The 20,658-nt window shown below is 38.8% G+C and overlaps 1 protein-coding gene across 1 annotated transcript in view; it reads right to left on the bottom strand.

Moving 5' to 3' along the window:
* The window catches only part of BRINP3 (BMP/retinoic acid inducible neural specific 3), a 203,281-nt gene that overhangs the window by 50,679 nt on the left and 131,944 nt on the right, over positions 1–20,658 (bottom strand). Inside the window, exons 5-6 of the mRNA XM_066192188.1 lie at positions 13,704–13,809; positions 10,919–11,155 (exon numbers count right to left, since the gene is read on the bottom strand). Of these exons, the coding sequence (XP_066048285.1) occupies positions 10,919–11,155; positions 13,704–13,809 (343 nt within the window). The remainder of the gene's footprint in view (positions 1–10,918; positions 11,156–13,703; positions 13,810–20,658) is intronic.

The raw sequence follows: 20,658 nt of genomic DNA, 5'->3' as shown, positions 1-20,658 counted from the left end.
GGAACCTCATTTAAATGTTAAAAGTGATGAGAGGAAATGGCCTCAGGCTGCACCAGGGAAGCTTTAGGTTGGATATTAAGGAAAATCTCTCTCATGGAAAAGGTTGTCAAGTATGGAACAAGCTGCCCACAGCAGTGGTGGAGTCACCAGTCCTGGAAGTGTTTTAAAATGTTTGGAGATGGTCTAGTGGTGAACATGGTAGTAATGCTGGTTGATGATCGGACTTGATCATCTTAAAGGTCTTTTCCAACTTTATTGATTTTGTGATTCTATGATGGATGCATATTTATACACATATTTATATGTGTATAAATATACAAACACATGCATATATGTTATAGGGTTGATGCTAGTAATGTCAGCCTGTTATAGGAACACGAAACCAAAACTCCTCTCAAAAGCCTTGAAAGTCTCCTGGTGCCATGTAAAGCTGAAACAATTGCAGTCAAAATTGGTAGTGAAACCAGAATATCATCCTATAAACTGTGGATTAATTCAGAAGTTCTGGTGGGCAGGAGATAGCAACTTTGATTGGGCTCTGCTACGAGCTGGGAGGACTCACATTTCCTACAATGAAGTAACTTGTTTCTTATTGTCAATCTAAATATGACCTTGACAGCAAGTTCCCTTTTCATAAACCAAAAAGCCAGACTCCACTGCTGTCTCTGTAAGTTCAGAGTTTGAAGGACGTTCCCTTCATCCTGTCAGGTTTGCTTTCAGGTGTGATTTTGGTTCATTACTCCTTTAAAAATGTTTCTATCACTGCCCTTCAAAGGGATGTTCCTTGGAAGTCACAGTAAGCTTTCAAGAAAAATGTCTCAAAAATTTATCCACGGGTTATTTTGGATTATTTTTGTAAACATTTTTATGACTTCAATGTGGTTTAGAAGCAGTCCTCCAACATGGGGGTCCCAAAGTCCTTTATTATCTTTCTCCAGAACAATAAATTCACTTAATGCTTAAGACATATTCCTTATGGGCAGCTATAGATACAACCTCTGTCAGTCCAAAATTTACCTTAGCTGAACATGCTGGGAACTCCTACAGTTTGAAAACTGGGTAGGGTAAGTAAACATGTAATGATTCACAGGGAGGATGAAGGAGGGAAGAGAATGAGTGAAACCGAAAAATGTTCTTGGAAAACACATTGAAGTAAATAACCAATGTTAAGCTCTTCCAGGAGAAGATTTAAGAAGCTATGAATCTGAACAGACAACACTGCCCTAGAAGAAAGAGGCCACAGAGTGACATCACTCTTAATAAAGCAAGCCCAAAGCTGCCAAGGCAGATTGGAATTCCACCAAGAACGAGGGGATTTTGTCACTAGCTTTGAAGGGAATTACATTATGTCCTGTACATGGTGGACATAAGTAGAATTATATTAGATCAGGCCTTCTGCTCCTCCTCATATTACAATGTCATCACAATGTTTGAAGTATCTCAGAGTGCAATGCCATGTGAAACTTTAATAAGTTGATTTGCCAGGTGCAGCTTTAGCAGGAGCTGTATAATGCTTTTAGTTTGGGAGCAGGGGCAATTACATCGGCTGTACCATCATTTCTGGAGTAGGACAGGAACAATTTAGCCACTGACCCTCCAAAGGAATTATGCACATCCCACCTGTTCATCTTATTAAAACAGTGACACCCCCACAGGGGTGGACGAGGTGGGGAGGGGAGCATTGGTCACAGAAGGAGTGGAAGCTTGGTGTATCTGCTCATGTTACTGATTAAACTTCCTGACAACCACTGAGGGAAGTTAATTACTGGGAGGCAAATTAACACCCCTGCAAGATAATAGAGAAAACAATAATTATATAAAGAACTCAGGGGGCTAAGTTTTCCTGGTCCTGAGCCTGAGGCTGTAAGCAGCATTTGAAAGCAAACCACCGCTCCACTGCTCAGGGGCAAATAGTTTGAACCATATTGATTGAAGTCTTTATTCTCAGTGATTAAAAAGCACCTTCAACTGCCAGTGAGTCAGTTCAGACTGCTCGCAAGGAGTCTTTCAATTAGGATTTCGAACGGGACTCACTTTGCATGGTAGTGGGTCTGTCCTGGTCAGCAGGGAGAGTCAGACTGTGCTGAGTGACCCCGGCACACCTGGAGTGGGGTCAGTGCAAGGACCCGTGGAGGGCCATCCTCCTCCTCCTCCCAAACCCACAAAAAAAAAGCTTTTCAGACAGCAAGGTTAGGTTTATGATGTCTATAAGCTGAAGAAATCCTCCAGCATTCAGTTTGAATTCCAGATTTCTTTTTTAGTCTTATTTTACATGCATTTTAGTTGAATCACAGCAGCTGGAAAGGCAGCTGTGATGCCGTGTGTGTGTCAGTGCTGTGTCACTGAACTAAGACAGGGCTTCTAGTGCAAACTACCTTCACTGCAAATGATGGAGTGGGCCTATGAATTTATACTCTGTCTGTGATGCCAAGTCAAATCTTGTCATCTTGTGACGTTACTTAGGATTCGGAATCTCAACTCTGAGTCTGAAAATCAGTCTGGGCATCTTTTTTACATTATAAATGCAATAAGTTTCTTCCGATCAGAGTGTGCAACACAACATCTCTGTTTAAACTGACATTTCCAAATTATGCCTGCAGTTACCTTCTGCCCTTTCACTGCCTTTTAAGTAATTTGAAACAGGTATAAATGAGACATTTGGTACATGGTTTAAAATGTCTGTCTTAGAATGCAGTTTCCCTTTGAGGCATTTTTGTTGGCCTTTTTTGGGGGAGAGTTTTTGAGGGGGCAGGAGGTGGTTATTTTCTCTTCTCCTGTAGTAGAACCATATCAAACACTACAAATGCCAATTTTTTAGCTGGAGACTAAATGGCAGTCTGAAATCTTTTAAGACAACATCACTGTATTTTACACAGGAGTTACTGAGGGCCTTTTTTAGCTCTTAGGGTTGTCATTATTACTGCTGGTAAGAAGGGAAAAGGCTGGGTCAGTGTCTCCATTATGTCACTCTACAAGTTTGGCTGCTGGGGAGAATTACCTTTTTTACTTTGGATGCAGGGAGAGGCAATAAAAAGGTATCCCACAGTGTCCTCTTCCACTAAAGCAGTTTTAAGGAAGGATTTCTGCCACAGGAATAGCAAAAATCTGTGCCTTATTGGGATGGCAAACAAAACTACACTTGAGTTTTCTGATTAGATAGAGGGATTTTTTTAAGATTAAACTCCACAGACTGAATGCAGGTTTGCTGCAGCTTTTCTGGAGTTGTCCATCAGAAAGAACATGACAGGAATAGTTTAAAATGCTTGTCTGGTGAAGAGGAGGAGAAAGACTGTTCCACTGGTTGTATTCCTTAATGCAGTGCCAGGAGATATTAATATAATCCATAATTAAGGTGATTAGTGTATGAAATGGTGAAAAAGCTAGTACTTATCTGATGGTGCAGACTTCTTGCCCCCTGTGTATTCATGTTGTGTTGATTCGCATTTGATCTCGAAGGTCTGAATTTGTCTTTGGCCCTCCTCATAATGTATTCTGTGCAACACATCTCTAAGATTTCTTCTAAGATGTCTTCAGCACTAGACAATCTATTTAAATTTATTTATATTATTTTTTTCTAACTTGAATTTTAGTCTATTTAAATGTAACTTTATATTTTGTTTAACTGCCTGGCTTTGCACCTGCTTTCTTAAAGCATCAATATATTTATAGCAAATTAAGTAAGTCCAGCTGTATCTGTTATTTTTTTATTGCTACAAAAAATGAATGAAAAAGTAGCTCAACAAATGCATCTGTCTGTATTGCTGTGTGCTCAGCATCTAGGAGTATCTACGTGCAAGGATTATGACTATAATTCTCTTTTCTAAAGAAGTACTAAGGGATTTGTGTAGATTTTGAGATCAAATATGATCCCTTTCTATGGGTGGGTGTATTGATTGACTGTTGGACTGTCTCTGATATTGGAACAATCTTAGAATTCCTATTTTGCAGCTTCTTTACAGCCTCAGCAATCACCAAGGCAGTGCTGTCCATCTGTAACAAATAGATGAGGCTGGCAGAGAGTGTAAGGAATTCTCCCCTGAGCACCTGCACTTCCAGGTGTGAGCCAACGTTTCATTTCCAGCTTTGATTTTGCTGTATTTTACAATGGCTTGCAGCCTGGCTGTTGGAAGCAGCTTCCACTGACAGTGAAAACAGGGATCAGAGCATTCCACAAGAAACAGTGGAACAGAGCATTCCACAAGAAACAGTGGAACAGAGCATTCCACAAGAAACAGTGAAAGAGTTTTGAAGCCAGGAGTGAGGGCAGGGTCCTGTTTTATAAAGACACAGTGTGTGACCACAAAGGGTTGGTCAATCTTCTGTTGTGCTTGGCTTTCCTAAACCAAGCAGATCTTGGGAAGCAGATGTGCATAGTGGAAAGAGCCTTTCTTGTTCCAAAGCTGGTATTTTACAGCATGGGCTTACTTCATTTGGGAAAATATGAGCTGAAGAGGAAGCAAGAGTTAGGAAAGCACATCAGCAAAATACTGTGGTTTTTCACATTTTGCAGTTTTGAAGATGGAGATATGAATTCATGGCGCTATTAAATGGATAGTTCTCTAAATCTCACTGCAGATGATGGAACGCTGGAGATGATCTTTCCTATTATTTTCTGTAGATTTTGCATAAAAGTAATTATATAGGATGCAAATGCTACCCCCAAAAATAATGAAATGGTTTGACTTCCTCATCTTCAGTATTACTGATATTTAATTCAGTAATAAGCTTATCATCTCCTCTATTAGAATCCACTTTCTCCAACCCTTTCAATCCAATCTTTTTATAGGAGGGATTTTGCAAACATCGTTAGTTCAATCACTGTAAAGAAAGGGAAACATATAATTGAACTGAAGAACAGGACTCCAAAGTCTCCAAAGCAATCTCTGCTGAGCAAACAAAAAAACTTTGTTAACATCTATGCAGTGCTATGCATTAACTGAGGTTCAGACCTCATTTTCAGGTGAACCTTTCAAAGCTGTGCATTTTTTCAGATGATTTTAAGTCTGTATATGTAAAGGGCAACCAATGCTCAATAGCAAGACATCCCAGAGTTATTAGGGAATTATGGAATGCATTAGACATGAAATCCAAATCCAATGAAACCAGGGATTTAAGAATAGCTTGCACCAGCAATTCATTTCTGTTAGTACTTTGCAATCAAAGCACTGATGGTGGGTGGATGGACAATGAAAAATAGTTTCAGCAAATATTAATGTGGAAGTTAATATCAATTTACTTTGGCTTTACTTTCATCACTTGCACTTTCTGTGATACTGAAATTTACCTTTTGAATTATCTCTGTAAAGCAGACACAGAAGTGACTGAAAAAAATCAAACTCGACATTTTGAGAAGTTGTTTGTTGTTTAAAGCTGTAGAAAGATGTAGCTCAAAATATTTGCAAGGTGACTTTTGATTAATTCTGTTTGTGAAGCCATGTTGGAGTGAGCAGTGTTTGTGTTCAGTCGTCAAACCCTTCAAGGGCCTCAGTGGCTCTGGCTCTGCTCCACTAAAGCTTCTTCTGGACATCCAAGTCAAATCTCTGAAGTTAATGGACTACAAATGATTCACACATATTTCAGTGCTTCACTGAATCACCTTTGAGCCCAGCTGTGACAGCTGAATTTATGTCCATTTTGTGGTGGGTATGCTCTTTTCTTCCCTCTTGGTTGATATTTAAACTAAAAGTTTAAAAGAATTAATTTGACATTTCAAAGCTTCTTTGAAATTATGTATTATAATATTTATTGTACATCTCCTGATCCAGTGCTTTCCAAGGAAATATTCCAAAAGAGATTTTGTTGCCTTCAAGGGGGTAAAAATATCCATTGCTCAGCATATTGTGAAATATGCAGAGAGAAGGCAACAAGCTGCCAGTGCATGTCAGATATGTGAAAATAAATGCTTGATGGAAGATTTTACTTTCATATCTCCAGGAGGTCTCATAAATGTTAGCGATAAAAAAAAAAAGAAATTATGAAAATACAACTTTGCCATTTTCTATTGTTTGAGCAGCACTATCATCCATGTCCTTATTTATTTTGATAGCCTTTTTAATTCCAAAAAATGAAATTACACTACAGGGAGTGCTACAATTTTTTTTTTCAATGTCAATGACTAGATCACCTTAAAAGAAAATTGCTGTAATTTAAATTGTTTAAATGAAATGTTCAGATTTCCAAAGATACTCGGCAGCCAGACACACCAAGATTATGGCACAGGCAGTGTGTGATCATGTTCTTATCCTTGTTGTCAGAATCCAGAGCCGATGGATGGTTTTGGGGGTCTTCTTGACTTTCCTGTGTTTTAGAGCTGTGGGTCATGATCTCCGGAAAGTGCTAAATTTCCAGTCAGTGTTGTATGTCAGAATTGGTTTCTTTGGATATTAACTCTTTAACACTCTTAAAATCTTTGCAAACACGTGATGTGTAACACAGAGGTTTTTTTTATCTGCACCATCTTCAACACTGCTCCAACCATAAGCTGTGGAAGTCCCACCTACTCCCAAAATGTGAGAAATTTTAAAGGAGTATTTTAACACTCTTTATTGCTGGAAACAAATTACATCCAAGTGCTTAGGTCAAGCCTTTTTCCTGAAATAAAATGGTGAAATTCACTGAGAAGATGAGGTAGGAGAAGCACCTGGACAAGTAGGTGCTTCTATATTGGGGCAGAAGGGGAATAAGAAAATTGGCAAATATTAAAGAACAATTGAAGATTGAAAAGTAGAGAAGGGCTGCAGGGACACTCGTGAAGATTGCACAGCTTTAATCTAATGTCGGTGGACTCCTAGTCTAGAATCTCAGGGAAACTTGGTGAATAGCAGCAGGTCAAAGTGGATCACCTAGTTGTCCTTTTAGGTCACAAAATCCAGTGAAAGGCTGCTTTCATGCAGGTCAGGAAAGGTAAATGGAGCACTGCTTGATTATTTTTAGTATTAGTGGTGAGAGCACGGCTTGTTGAAATGATGGTCCCAGGGAGAACTTTGCTTGCATAGTAATTCAGCCAAACACCTCGAGAAACTAATGAAATTTGTTAATAAAGGTTGAACAGCTTTCATATGGATTTTTGATAAGGGAACAGCTGCTCATTTTCTTGGGTAGTGGTAGAGTTTGGAGGCCACAAGATCTGATAGAAGATAAGCAGATGGCTCAGAGTAAACAATTTGAAGTATCTCTTGTAATTTCTTTAAGATCTTGGTACATAACCTGACACTAAGAGGTTATACAAGAGCTCATTGAGCTAATGGTGATCAAGTATTTATTGCTGGAGGGCAGCTAGAGAGATGAAAAAGGCAGCCAAATTTACTAAGAGATAAATAACAAACTGCTGCACATCCTCCAAAATGGGATTTGAGTAGTTAAAAAGTGCCAGAAGAGCCTGGAGTCTGCACATAAAGACAAACAGCACGTCATGGACTGGGATGTGTTTGGTCATGTAACCTGTGACAGTCAGAGTGGGTCCAAAGAAAATTGTCACCACCAGCAGGCCCAAACTGCAGAGCAGAGTCTTCCTGCATGGAAACCAGGGCAGTTCTTTGATCACAGAGCAACAGAAGGGCTGAGATGGACAAGAACCCCTGCTCCAAACCCCTGCTGAAGCAAGGCCACCTGGACCCGGCTGCCCAGGACCACAATTGACCCAGCCAGCCTTAGGATAAGTCCAAGAATGGAGGCTCCACAACCTCCCTGGGCAAATTGTGCCAGTAATAGGTCACCCTCCGTGAAAAAACTCTTTCCTGGTGATCAGAGGGAACCTCCTGTGTTCCAGTTTCTGCCCATTTCCCCTTGTCCTGTTGCTGGGCACCACTGAAAAGAGCTTTGCTCTGTCCTCTGTGCATCCTCCCTTCAGGTATTTATAGACATTGTCCCTGAGCCTTCTCTTCTCGAGGCTGAACAGCCCCAGCCCTCTCATCCCTTCTTCAAAAAAACGACATGACAAACCATTCCTCAGTTGTTTTATCTTGAAAAGACAGGAGGACCGATAACACAGAGAGTAAACAAACCAGCTTAAACAGAAGATTTGCTTCTCCCTCTTCAAACTAAATCCTGGCCACAGACCCTGTGAATGGCCTCAAGTGAACACAGTCAGTCTAACAGGTCTGCAGTAGGGGACAAGATCAGTTTCTGGAGTCAGAAGACTATTTTGTAACATGTAAGATAAGAAAGGACTTGGAAGCAAAATAGGTAAAAAAATAAAATTCTCTTGTATTTACCTGTAGTTGACTCTGGAGTTCACAGTGTCAGAGAAGGGAAGTCATTAGTTCATTAATTCCTCTGCCATTAATAGTAGACTATGCAGGCCAGCAGTGGGTGCTCTGGATTATTTTGTCCCTTCCTGCTCAGACTGAAATTGCAACATAATCTGACCTCCTTTCCAGTGAACTTACTTTTTATTATGAACAGATTAGAATAAAGCAACACACTGTTATCTCAGAAGCTGACTTCCACTGATTTAGACTAACACTTAGCAGTTTTTAAATTTTCCTTAATGAAGGTCACTTCTGTTCCCAGAACGTGCTATTTACATGGATCAGATCTCACTGATATTTGCTGATAATTTTTCGTCATGGAAATATTGCTCAAGTTCCAAGTGTTTCGGAATATGTCTCAATGGTTATATTAAAAAAAAAAAAAATATATATATATATATATACATATATATATATAATTATAATTATAATTATAATTACAATTATAATTATTGTATATTTATTATAATATGTTTCTTATATTTATTATATGGTTTATATTATATTATATTATATTATATTATATTATATTATATTATATTATATTATAATTTTTAAAAAATATAGATTATATATCTAAATCAGTGTGGCTGGAAATGCTTACAGACCATGTGTGACAGCACTGGAAGAGCTGCTCAGTGCTAATACATGATTTATATGAGGCTGGCTGCTCAATGACTAAGTTATCAATCAAAAATTCACATGCCAACTTTTTTTTATGGCACAGACCCATACAAGGTTACCTATCTCATCTTCCCACTAACATCTTTGTGCAAAACCCTTTATGAGATAAAAGCAGAAATATTCTAAGCTACCTCTGAGTTGTGGAAGTCATGCTTGGTATATTTATTAGATTAAAAATTATTTAAATATTTCAAGGGCTAAAGAGGGGAGCGTGGCATATGTCTTAATGATGTTAATAACCTAAATTTCACACTTCTTAGTAACCACACCTACTAGCAATTACCAAATTGACAGATATATGTGAAGTTGTCATTTTAGTGATTCACCCAGCAGAGCTAAAGTGTCTTTTAAAAGCCCAGAATTTAACTCTTACCAATTTTCCCCTGACGTTCATGTCACAGACCTGAGCACAGGACTAGAAACATAGCTGACAATGATTCAAACTCATAATTAACTTGATGTCCGGCATACATCTTGCTGTAAGAATCCTCCACAGACCCAGATGTGTGTGTTCTTCCAGCTTGACTAAAATTGCTGTGGAGTAGGTGCCTACAAAGGACATTCTTCAGGCAATGAACAGTGTCACAGCCCATTCAAATAGGACAAAATATGGCAAAATATGTGCCCCTCTGAAGAGTCAATGTATTTGCCCTAGTTTGCGAAGTAGTAAATGACAGCATGGCTCCACAAATAATTAAAGGGGAATAATCTTTGGGGAAGTGCACCCAAATGTACACAAAGCCAACACATGAATTCAGGCTTTTAGAGTCAGAGATGTCTGTGATCCTCCGAGGAAAAATATTGTAAGTTCTGATATCCTCCTGCTAAAAGTGAGAATGAGAATGTGAAAAGGGCCTCAGATCTTCTAAAGAGACTCAGATAAAAAACAGAACCAGATTAAAAGTTGCAACAAATGAAGTTTTAACTGATACAGGGTGTCTTGAAATTATCAGTTCTCTTGAACTGAGGAATCAGTCTTTAACCATAAAACAAGAAACATAAAAATGAATGTGTATAAAGTGCTGTTCATTCACACTCCTTTACTGATATTGATTCTAGTCTTCCCTAGACCACTGCATTGTCTTCCTCCTTTTCTCTTCTACTGATTTGTTATCTTTCTCCAACACATCTCGTTAGAACCTGTGATTTTTATATTTTTTCTGACTTTTCCTTATCTCCCTCAATTCTTTTTTTTTTTCCTCCACATTTTTTCCCACGTCTGCTGAGCTCCTCTTACTTTTCCCACCATCTGGCCAGGCAGCTGTTTCTGATAGCACCGAACAAGTGAGTTGTGAAAACAGTTGTTCAGAAGCTGATTTTACCTGTACTTCCCATTCTCTGTGGGACAGGAAGTTCTGATGATCAGGAAAGGTGAAATGATGTATGAAACAAACCTTGGTGCATTAAGGAAAAACTAATGTTGATGCCTTAAGTTTTATCTTTCATGTTTTTCACATCCTGTGCTGCCCAGGGGTGCAGTTCTGAGCCTCATATTTAGTGCTAGAAAGCTCCCTTCACAGATTAGGGAGACAAAACAAATCCTTTGCCTGCTGAACACCAAGGACAACATTCAGCCCCAAAAGCACAAATAACAGTGGACTGAAGGGAGGAACAAGAAGGATGGGACCTCACAACCTGGAGCTGTAATTGGACAATTAAACCCCAATATGCAAATAGACCAAAACTTATAAAAGTGTGAGACCTCGTGACCAGTCAGCCATTTTGTGACCATTTTGGGTCCACCTTGGGTGTAGCCCTGGTCAGGCTCTGTCCTGCCCAATGTGTACCCTAAAGGCCTTTCAATAAATCCGTGCTTTATTCTCTAGCTCTGTCCAGTCTGTTCCAGGTCAGCCTTCCCAAGGCATCAGTGTGGTATGAGCAAGTTGTAAAGACAACATGGATTGGGCCAGTAGAAACCCAAACCACTCTCTGAGACACAGCCAAAGAGGGGAAAAAAATAAAAAACCAACATAAAAAAATCTCACCAGATTCTTCAAATTCACTATTGTAGGCATTCCAGGTCTCACTTATGCGGATCAGGTTCTCCTCCATGGCTTGGATGTCCATGTAGGGACAGTTGCACTCAGGGAATTTGGGGCCACACTGACACCAGCAGTCATTGTCCTTGCAGATGAACTCCCCCTCAGAATTGCAGGCAATGTAGCTCAGAGCTGCCTGCACAAAGTGCTCTTGCAGGTACTCAGGAAGGATGACCTGAAGACCTGAAGGAAATGGAGGAAATACTATGGTATTAAACACAAAGGAAGTTCTGGAGCCGAGCAGCTTCCCCAGCTTACATAGCAAACAAACAAACAATTATGAAAAACAAAAATATGTGGAGTTTTTAGGACAATTTGCACATCTGTCCAGCATTTGCACTATGTCGTGTATTTCCTTTTTTTAGTAATTATTTTCAGACATATTCCTCACATTTCTCTCTCAGCGTGGAACATCCATCCACTAATGAGTAACCTGTATTCCTCAGAGAGAGCACTGATTGTTTCAATCTTTTTAGGGGGATTGGGTAACATCAACTTCTCCTTGGGAAGAGCTGTTGAGTGAACAGCAGCCAGAGCCTTGCAGCAGGAAATCACGCAGCTGAATTATAATCTTGGTGCCAGCAATAATGCAGATTCTGAAACTGCTGATGAAGGGAAAGCAGCCCTGAGAGACAGAGTAAAGAGACAGCATAATCAGGAAAAGAGGTGTAAACATTTCCACCCAAAATTGGGCTTGTTTTCCACGCTTTCTTTGGCACAACAAGATGCAGCTTCTCTAAATAACTCATTATCTCTCATGATTCTGTAGGGACAAACTAGGAAGGAAGGGGGAAATTGGGTTTGGAGAAATCTTTGAAAAATAAAATTTGGCTGATTGTTTATTTTTCTAGCATTGGTAACAAATTGCTCTGGGACAGTCAATTGGTTGTGAAGGGGAGGGCTACAAAACCTTGAGAAAGAAAACTCATTCTTAAATCTACCAAAACTTTAACATGAAAAGGGTTCAAAGTCCAACTCCTGGAGCTTCAAAAAGCTCCTGCTACATGTGTTCCAAGCAATTTCTCATCATATGGATGGGGTATTTGGTGATATAAGTTTCTTCTCCGTAGGCATTTGGATGATTTCACAGAGATTTATCCCTTATTTTACAGTATATGCAAACTAAAGCTGTAAAAGTAATTTCAGAACCCTTCCAAGTCAAAACTCATATAACAACTGCTGAAAACTGATCTGACTGTGCTTTTTTCTGTCTTGTGTCAAATTTTGTAAAACTCTGCTGCTCCCTGAATAAATATTGTAATATAGTTGAGTGCTTGTGAAAAACCATGAGGCTGTGAAAGGAAAAAAAAAGCCCAGTTCAACTCTCCCATTAAAGAGTTTACACAGTTCTGATAATACATTTCTCCACATAATAACAAACCACAGTTTGAGAGATGCGAAGATTATTTTCCAAATTTTAACTGACAAACATCAGAATATGCTGGTAACAATCAAAAATTATATTTTCTGGAAATATTCATGGCATCCCAATAGAAATGACAAGTTTTTGTAAAAGAAAAAAAATCTCTCTGGGAAATAATTTTATGTTTTTATGGATTTAATCGATTATGGAGAGAAAGGAAAGGGAGAAAACACATATGGACACTCTAAGGAAGAGTCATAGAAACATGGTCTATCCTAAGACTGAAGGGACCACAGGGATCAACATCCCTGTAGAGCTGTTCTTAACATCTCCAGCCACCTCACACTGTTTGTCTGAGTGATTTACAAACTCATACAGAAAACTTTAAATCTTGGGAAAAATTGTATATTTACCTTCAACTGCAAATTTAGAATTGTGTTGTTCTCTCATGGCGTAGCATCAGAGGTATACACAAATAGATACACACATTGAAGAGAACCTAGTGGGTTTTTTATAGTCATAATTTTCTCATGCTTTATTTTTGCAACTGAAAATAAAAATTATTAATGGCCTAATACCATAAAGGGGGACTTTTCAAAAAATTTTATGTCCTAATATGCAGGTTGGGAAATGGTTCTGCTGGAATTTTGAAAAAAAATATATTATTTAGAAATGATGACTCTCTTCTTCCTTTTGCTTCCTCTTTCTGCTTCTTTCTATTTTTCATTTTTATTTATACACAATTACTACTATTTTACTAATGAGTGAGATTTTAACCTTCTGAGGTTGTTTTATTTTTGGTTTTGTTTTTGGGTTTTTTGGGGGGGGTTTTTTGGTTTGCGTTTTTTTGTTTGTTTGGTTGGTTGGTTGGTTGGTTGGTTGGTTGTTTTTTTTTAATTCCCAAGAGGTGGAGCCCTTTGACTCCTCCTGGTTTAGAGTATTTGAAAATGTATATGCTGCTCCTCTGGCGATTCCTTTAGTTTTGGTGCAACAAGAGGTGTAAGCTACTGCTCAGTATGTGCAAAGCAGCCTGGGCACACAAAATGTCACTCCCAGCTTGGTGGAATCTCTGGGAATTCAGGCAGTTTAAGAGGTGGATGCTAAATAGGGATGCAAAATGTTAACAGGGCTATTCAAATTATTTTCTGGCGGGTGCAGAAATTGTTTCTGTTTGAAAGGCAACACGAGGTGCTGACATTTCCTTCTTCACTTTGGCTGGAACACACACACACACACACACACACACAAAAATTAGGGAAATGACCTTTTATGAGGTGGAAGGAAGAAAGAAAAAAAAAATAAAACAACAAACAGCGTGATAAATGTCACCCCATTCTGAAACAAATTAATGAAATTGCACCTACATACCTTGCAACTGAATCTTATTTTCAGGACTCTGAACCAGGACGGAGCTGACGGAATCTAGGTTGTCATAGTTACTGCAGCCAAGGGGACCCGTCCGTGTCTCTGTCACCTGATGGAAGGGAAGGGAAGGCAGAAGGACTTCCTGGATTATCCAGAGCAGGCTGAGGAGCTCAGAAGATTGTTTCATTAAGTTTCCCTCTGTTTCAGCCAGAAACACATTTCAGACCTAATTATGGTGGAATAACAATTCAATTGCCGAAATGATGAGCGCAAATGTTTTGACAGCAGGAAGTGCTGTTCTTGTCACAGAGAACCCTTACAAACACTGCAAAATTACACTACACAAATACTACAGTAGTATAATGCTAGAATGGCTTGATGCCACACCAACAGCCTAAAGACAGCTTATTTTTCATAGCTGTGGGAATTGCAATGAGTTTGCTAAACACAGTTTATAAAAATGAGGATTGCGAGTTTTCCCTCTGGAAAGTTGTGCACGTGACAAGTCCTGCTTGAAGTCATGGAAAAAGCTTTGACTTTTACAGTGAAGGAGATCAGAATTTGGAGTTAAAAACCCTTTATGAGTGGTATTTATAATGGTGGCAGTTTTTATAATGGGATGTTGGTTTTTTTCATAAGGAAAGGCCTAAGACAAATTTAGGCACAAAATTCTGGATATTCTGTCTGTTGTAATCACCAAATCCATAGCCACGGAACCAAAAATACTGCTACATTTATCAAAACTGAACCTCCGAAAGCAGAGCTCTGGCTTAACAGTGAAGGTGTGTATTTGGGAAGAGAGCAGTTATTTATATCATAAAATCATTAAGGTTGGAAAAGCCCTTTCAGATCTTCAGACATTAACCCAGCACTGCCAGAGACACCACTAAGCCATGTCCTAATTTCCACGTCATGGATTTTGAATACTTCCAGAAATGGTGCTTCCACCACTGTCCTGGGCAGCCCGTACCAGTGACTGGCCACCCTTTCATGGAATAAATATTTTCCTCATAGTCAATCTAAATGTCTATCCCTGGTGCAACTTGGTGAGTAAACACATAAATATATACATGGAAAAGAAAAAAAGTTAATAATTTATATGCTTCCTGGAACATTGTATATAATTCTTAAGTGTCAAAAAAGTATTTTAAAAGGCCAATTTCTTTCTAAAATGAGAAGTACAACCCATCCGTCTGCCATGCACCTCCCAAACAGTTTTCAGCCACTGTGCTGGAACTTCCTACTCCTCTTCCTTTGACTGCTTCAGAAACTGAGGCCAGATTTACCCTTATTTGGTGTCTGCCTCAGTTTTGAATGTGACCACTTCTTTTGTTTATTACTTCAGGTGTCACATTCAACTCTGGATCTCCTGGAGAATAAGCCCAAATTACAGGCTCAGGGAGCAGATTTCCTAAATACAGACATGCACTGAGCAAGTGACAGCCAGACAACCAATGTGAGTTGTAAAAAACAGAAGGGAGGGGGTTATTTGAACAGTCTAATTTGATGGGCATATGAAGGTCTGCTGACATAAACCCTGATTTTTCACGTTGCTGAGGGTTTCCTGGCTCTCCCACAGCCTGTGACTTGCTGCAGCTGGGTCATGATATTCTTGAAACCACTGAGATTTCACATTCTTCTTGCCCTTTTGCAAAGAATATATGAGATTTGCTGCCATTCCAAGCTCCTGGCACCTTTCCATTAGTTTGAGGTGGAGTTCCTGAGGGTGCCGAGCCCGTGGAGAGGACACAGCACTACACCAAACCTGTGAGCAGAGCTCGAGACGCATGATGAAATCATTCAGGAAAACCTCCACAAATGCAGGTTGTGTCCTCTCTGCACATATCTGGCAATCTTTAATATTTATGACAGCAGCAGATTTGCCATGGTTTTTTGCTTAATCATCCTGAATCAGCACAAAGGCTCTGACACAGGGATAAGATTTGGATTGGATATGGCTGGAATAACAATTGTGATTTACCACTTGTGATCCTTCAGTCCTCTGCCAACCAAAAAACTGTTGTAGTCTAAAATTGCATTCTAAAACATGATTTTTTTAAAGTACCCCCAGTCCATATATAGAGTCCTAATCTCTTTATACAATAACGAAGAGTGTTACCTAGATTAAATAAGAGACACAGCCAGAAAACAAAAAAAAGACAGGTAAATGTTGTAATGAATTTTATCCTTACTCTGACATATTACACTCATCATTCATCTATGCAATTCTTTATTTAAAGATCCATTTATTTTAGTGTTGTTTACCTTTGTATATTATATTATTATTATTATTATTATTAATAATAATAATAATAATATGGTTTTCAAGCCTTTCTCTGTAAGGCAATGCAGCTTCATAAAGTTATATGGAATGTATAAACTATAAAGAAATTATTACAATCCCTATTCATTCCTATTACTCTTTTATGCCCCCTGAAATCACAAAATAAGGAAGGGTGGTAAGTACCTTTGAAGTTATTGTGCCCCTTTTTGTTCCTATTTCTTCACTCTTATCTGAATTGGGCCATACATAGGTAGAGGCTACCACAGTTTTGAGTAATTGCATTTATAAATACTTTGATTCAGAAGGAAATGATATAGGGCAATTTTGAGATGACTCGCAGACAATCATTGCAGTGAAGTAATTAAAAATTGTTACAATGATAATAATTATAACAGACAATGCTCTATAAATACATCAATAAATAAGGACCTTTTCTAAATGGTAATTTTTCATTCCAATCTATATGTTTATATTATTCATTCTTTTACTTTTCCAGGTACCTTCACACCCTCTGTCAGCAGCCTTGCTCTGGTACTCTTATCTTCTGCACAGAAAATACATTGCAAGAAGCAATTCAAAGTGAATAGTCTCAGTTTGTAAAAAAATAAGAAAGAATATAAAAATCATCCAACCTTCAGCTTTTGACAGAAGACAATTCTAGATTATAGGTCAAAGCTAGGCAGTTACATATGCTTTTGTATACTCTACACAAATCCTACTCCACAAAGATGGTAAATCAGACAAAATTGTGAATGATTGATAAATGAAAGCCTCAAATTTCTATCAGATTTTGAGATCAGGTGGAAGGATTTGATTTTCCTAAATTACACAGTTACGGACTGATAAAGAATATCTAGTTCCAATCCCTGACACAGGGACACTTCCACTATACCAAGGTGATCCAAGCTCCATCCAACCTGGTCTTGGACCTTTTGGGGTAACATTGGTGATAAAAAGGCAGACAAGAGAAGAAGAAAAAAAATTTTGAAAGGATAAAAATACATTAATTTGGGTTTGAGCCAAGTGTTATTGATGATTTCACTCTTTTTTTTTGTTTCAGCAACAATAGGAATGAAATTGAAAAGGTGATGGCACGTCTTTAATTATCTTCCAAGGAGAGAAGTGTGACTATGTTCAGTCCCAAGATCACAGGTGAAAGCTGTTTTGTCAGAAAGGGTATGAAAAAAAGATGAGCCAAAAAGAGGAGAGGGACAGGTAATAAAATAGAAATGCAGATTATTCTGAGATGTAGCATGGCCCAGAAGTGACTGACATTGTGCAAAGAGCACCAGAACCACACGCTTGTTTTGCATGACCTGCAGCCCACGAAGAGCATTAACTCACAAAGCAAAGCACCACAGAACAAAGTTATTCAATAAACAAAACCCCTCTAAGAAGCAGTAAAAAAAAAAACCCTGTGAAATCATCTGACAAGAAGCAGGCAGGGATGTTCTCCAGTGCCTTGTTTTCAGAGATGATCACAGAACAGGTGTCCCTCGGCAACAGAGTTTTCAGTTCCCAGAAATAAACTCTAACATTTGGCATTAATGAGACAAATGCCTACAGTTTTCAGTCAGTTAAATCTCATAACCATGGTGATAATGACCCGATTATAAGTGCACTGAGAACATACCTCCTAGCACTTAAGCAGGGCTGAATTCTTGTGATATCAGTGGGTAGTATTTCCCTGGGAAACAGCCTGCTTTTTTTGTCCATGAAAATTAAGCCTACAGAAGACTTTCCTAATAAAAGGGAAACACATTTCTGCAGAGATTTTGCTCCTGATGTGTCCTTTCAAGCTCACGTAGCTAATATTCCTAACGAAGTGCCCATGCAGAGGTGGTGTGTGCCTTGCATAAAGGATTGTCCTCTTCAGCAGGACTCTTTAAAAATGGATTTGGCTTCTGAGGACGAGCACTGAGCCAGCACAAAGGAGGATGAGGCAATGCTGGTCACTGCAGAACAGGCAGCTGCGCTCACATTCACATAAACCTCTTTAAATACCCTAAACATTCAAATAAGGATTTAGAGCAAACTCCTCACATCTGCGTGAGGGAGCAAGGTCTGTTCTGAGCGGTTGTGCTGACAGGAGATGGGGCAAAAGTGTGGAACCTGAAGGCTTTAGGATTCTCCTGAATACCATGATGGAGCTGATGGCTGTATCTGGTGACCTTCGAGGTCTTTTACAACCATGATTGTTATAATTCCATGACTCCCCAACCTCACCTCACCTTCAGGTCTCATCCTGCAGCTCATGCTCCCACCACCTCTGGTCCCTGCCCATTCTGCAGTCAATGCTCATTTCACCTTAAAAAAGAGTTGATCAAATAAATAGGCACTAAATGTACTTTCTTTTCAGATGTGGATCTCCTGCCAGCTCTCTTCTTTCTTTTCCCTCAGGCTTGACAGTTTTTCACAAAAGTACCTTTATTCCAGCACTTCCTTTTCCACGCAGTAGCTGCTGCTCCACTGCCCTGTTTTTGTCATTGAACATATTAAAAAACTCCCATTAATGAGTGTGTAATTTAAATAAATCAAATTTTCTGAGTGTTCCAAGCACTGATACTTCTCCCGCTACGGGCTAGATGAACATTTCTGAAGGAGGTACAGACAAACCAGAAGCATTGACAATGTCAGGGGTTGGATTCATATTTTCAGTAGGATTTTTTTTAATTGCCAGGAATCTAAAACAATACCTCAAAGTCATGACATATTTTCAACAGATTTCCTAGCAGCATAAGGCTGACACTTTAATTTGAAAAGCTCCCTAACTCGGGAGACCTGGAAACACTCCCATCATATTTTTCTGTCATCTGTAAAATGGAAGAGGAACAGTAAACTTCATCTTTCTGCAAAAGAGATAATTGCGAAATTTCCATTAACTTCATTAGAAGGGAAATAGGGACTGCTTTCAAGTTTCTGGGCAAAGAGACGACTTTGAATTTTACTGAATGCAGCACTAAAGCTTCCCAAGAGATCAGTCTAATCCTTCACTTCTCACGTCTTTGTTTCTACACTCCCAGGAATTTAGTGTGAACCAGATTGTTACCTTAAACTAAGAAGGAAATGGAAATATATTCTCCTTACATAAAGCATTAAATACCTCGGAAATCAGAAAATTTCAGGAACTGGACATGAACTCCCACTATTTGAATTCTGCTCTGTTACATCTGTTGAAAATGCTATGATTTTTAAGGCTGTTCAGGTCTGCCTGATAGGGAACAAGCCCCTCTCTGCTCAAGTCCATTCCCCACTATCTCAGGGAGCAATATCTTGTCTGTAAATTCCAGGAGAATCCACAAGAATAATGGAACAAGTCTGGCAGCACTGACAGCTCTGGCACCACAGCCAGGATTTTCCCTTTTCAAGGACATTTTCAATCCGCTGCCTGTCAGATGCCACATTCCCAGGCAGCCTTCTGGATTGCAACAGGGAAGTTTGCAGGAAATGAGGCTGCTGGAAAACCACTCAGGGCAGCAGTGCCAGAGCCTTTATTTCCTGCACTTTCAGAAATCAAAGGTGCATCAGCCTCATACGGAGAATGAGGACAGGCATTATCTCCAAAAGAACAGGTTATATCTTTTAATTAATCTTGAAGAAGACATGACAGTGAAGTTCTCGTACAGAGAAATAATAGAGTTAGCAAAAATGTAATAAAAACAGAGGATTTTGTTTCAGTCTCCATTTAGCTACTTCTGCTTGCTCATATCTTACTTAAATTAACACTAATATTATTTTTTCCCAGCTTTTATTGCCTAAAGAGACAGCTGAGCTACAAACAGTAAATGAAATCTATATATTTGGTTTAAAAGATAAAATTAGAAACAGAGAGAACAGCACAGATACAAATTAAAATAATATTTCACGTTCATAAAAATCTAAAGGTATCTGCAGAAAGCAAAAGCAAAGATGCCTATTCGAGAAAAAACCCAGTTCCCAACTTTCCATCCTTTTCCAAACACGATTCCAATACTATATAATGGACAAAAGGCTCCAAACAAATTTGGGGGCTCATACTGTACCGGTTAAATGTCTTCTTACATTTAACCAAACTGCAAAATCCCACTTCCCAAGAGTACTGGGTGCAGGATTTGTGTATTCATGGACCAGTTCCAATAGGCAATGCTGGGGCCACTGGGAATTTTTCACTGTGTCCCCATTGGTTTCAAGAAGACAGAATGATTTGCCTATTTGTAAGACTCACAGATATTATTAGTCATCATAATACTGCAGTTGAATGGAACCTTTTTTTTTTTTTCATGCTGGGAAAGTGTGACTAAAAAATATAGTCCTTCCTAAACCAGGATGAAAAGTTAAGATGTTCCTTTTCTCTTTGAGGAAAAATATCCTCTTGGTAAATACAAAAATTATCTTTGGATCATTTGGAAACATTATACCTTTAATGTGGTCAGTTTTTAAAATCATCTATATACTATTTTTAGGAGAAAAAAAATTTAAAAAACCTCAAACTTGTGCCAAAGAAAAAATGTGACAGGTTAACATTAGGTCCTAAAAAGATCATGAAAGGCATTTAAAGTCTTGAAGCTTAAAAATCAAAATCATAACGGCAGGTTAATTAAGAACTCAATTTTCCATAGAGATTTTGCCTTTGATTATACATTTATGCGCAACTCTAAAACTTGGTTGCAATATTCTTTTCAGCAACATTGCTAA

This window comes from Chamaea fasciata, unplaced genomic scaffold (genome assembly GCF_029207755.1).
Source record: "Chamaea fasciata isolate MVZ Bird 193981 ecotype frontalis unplaced genomic scaffold, bChaFas1.0.hap1 SCAF_10, whole genome shotgun sequence".
NCBI lineage: Eukaryota > Metazoa > Chordata > Aves > Passeriformes > Sylviidae > Chamaea > Chamaea fasciata.
The sequence above is the reverse complement of the archived record's forward strand: the minus strand, read 5'-3'. Positions and strand labels throughout refer to the sequence as shown.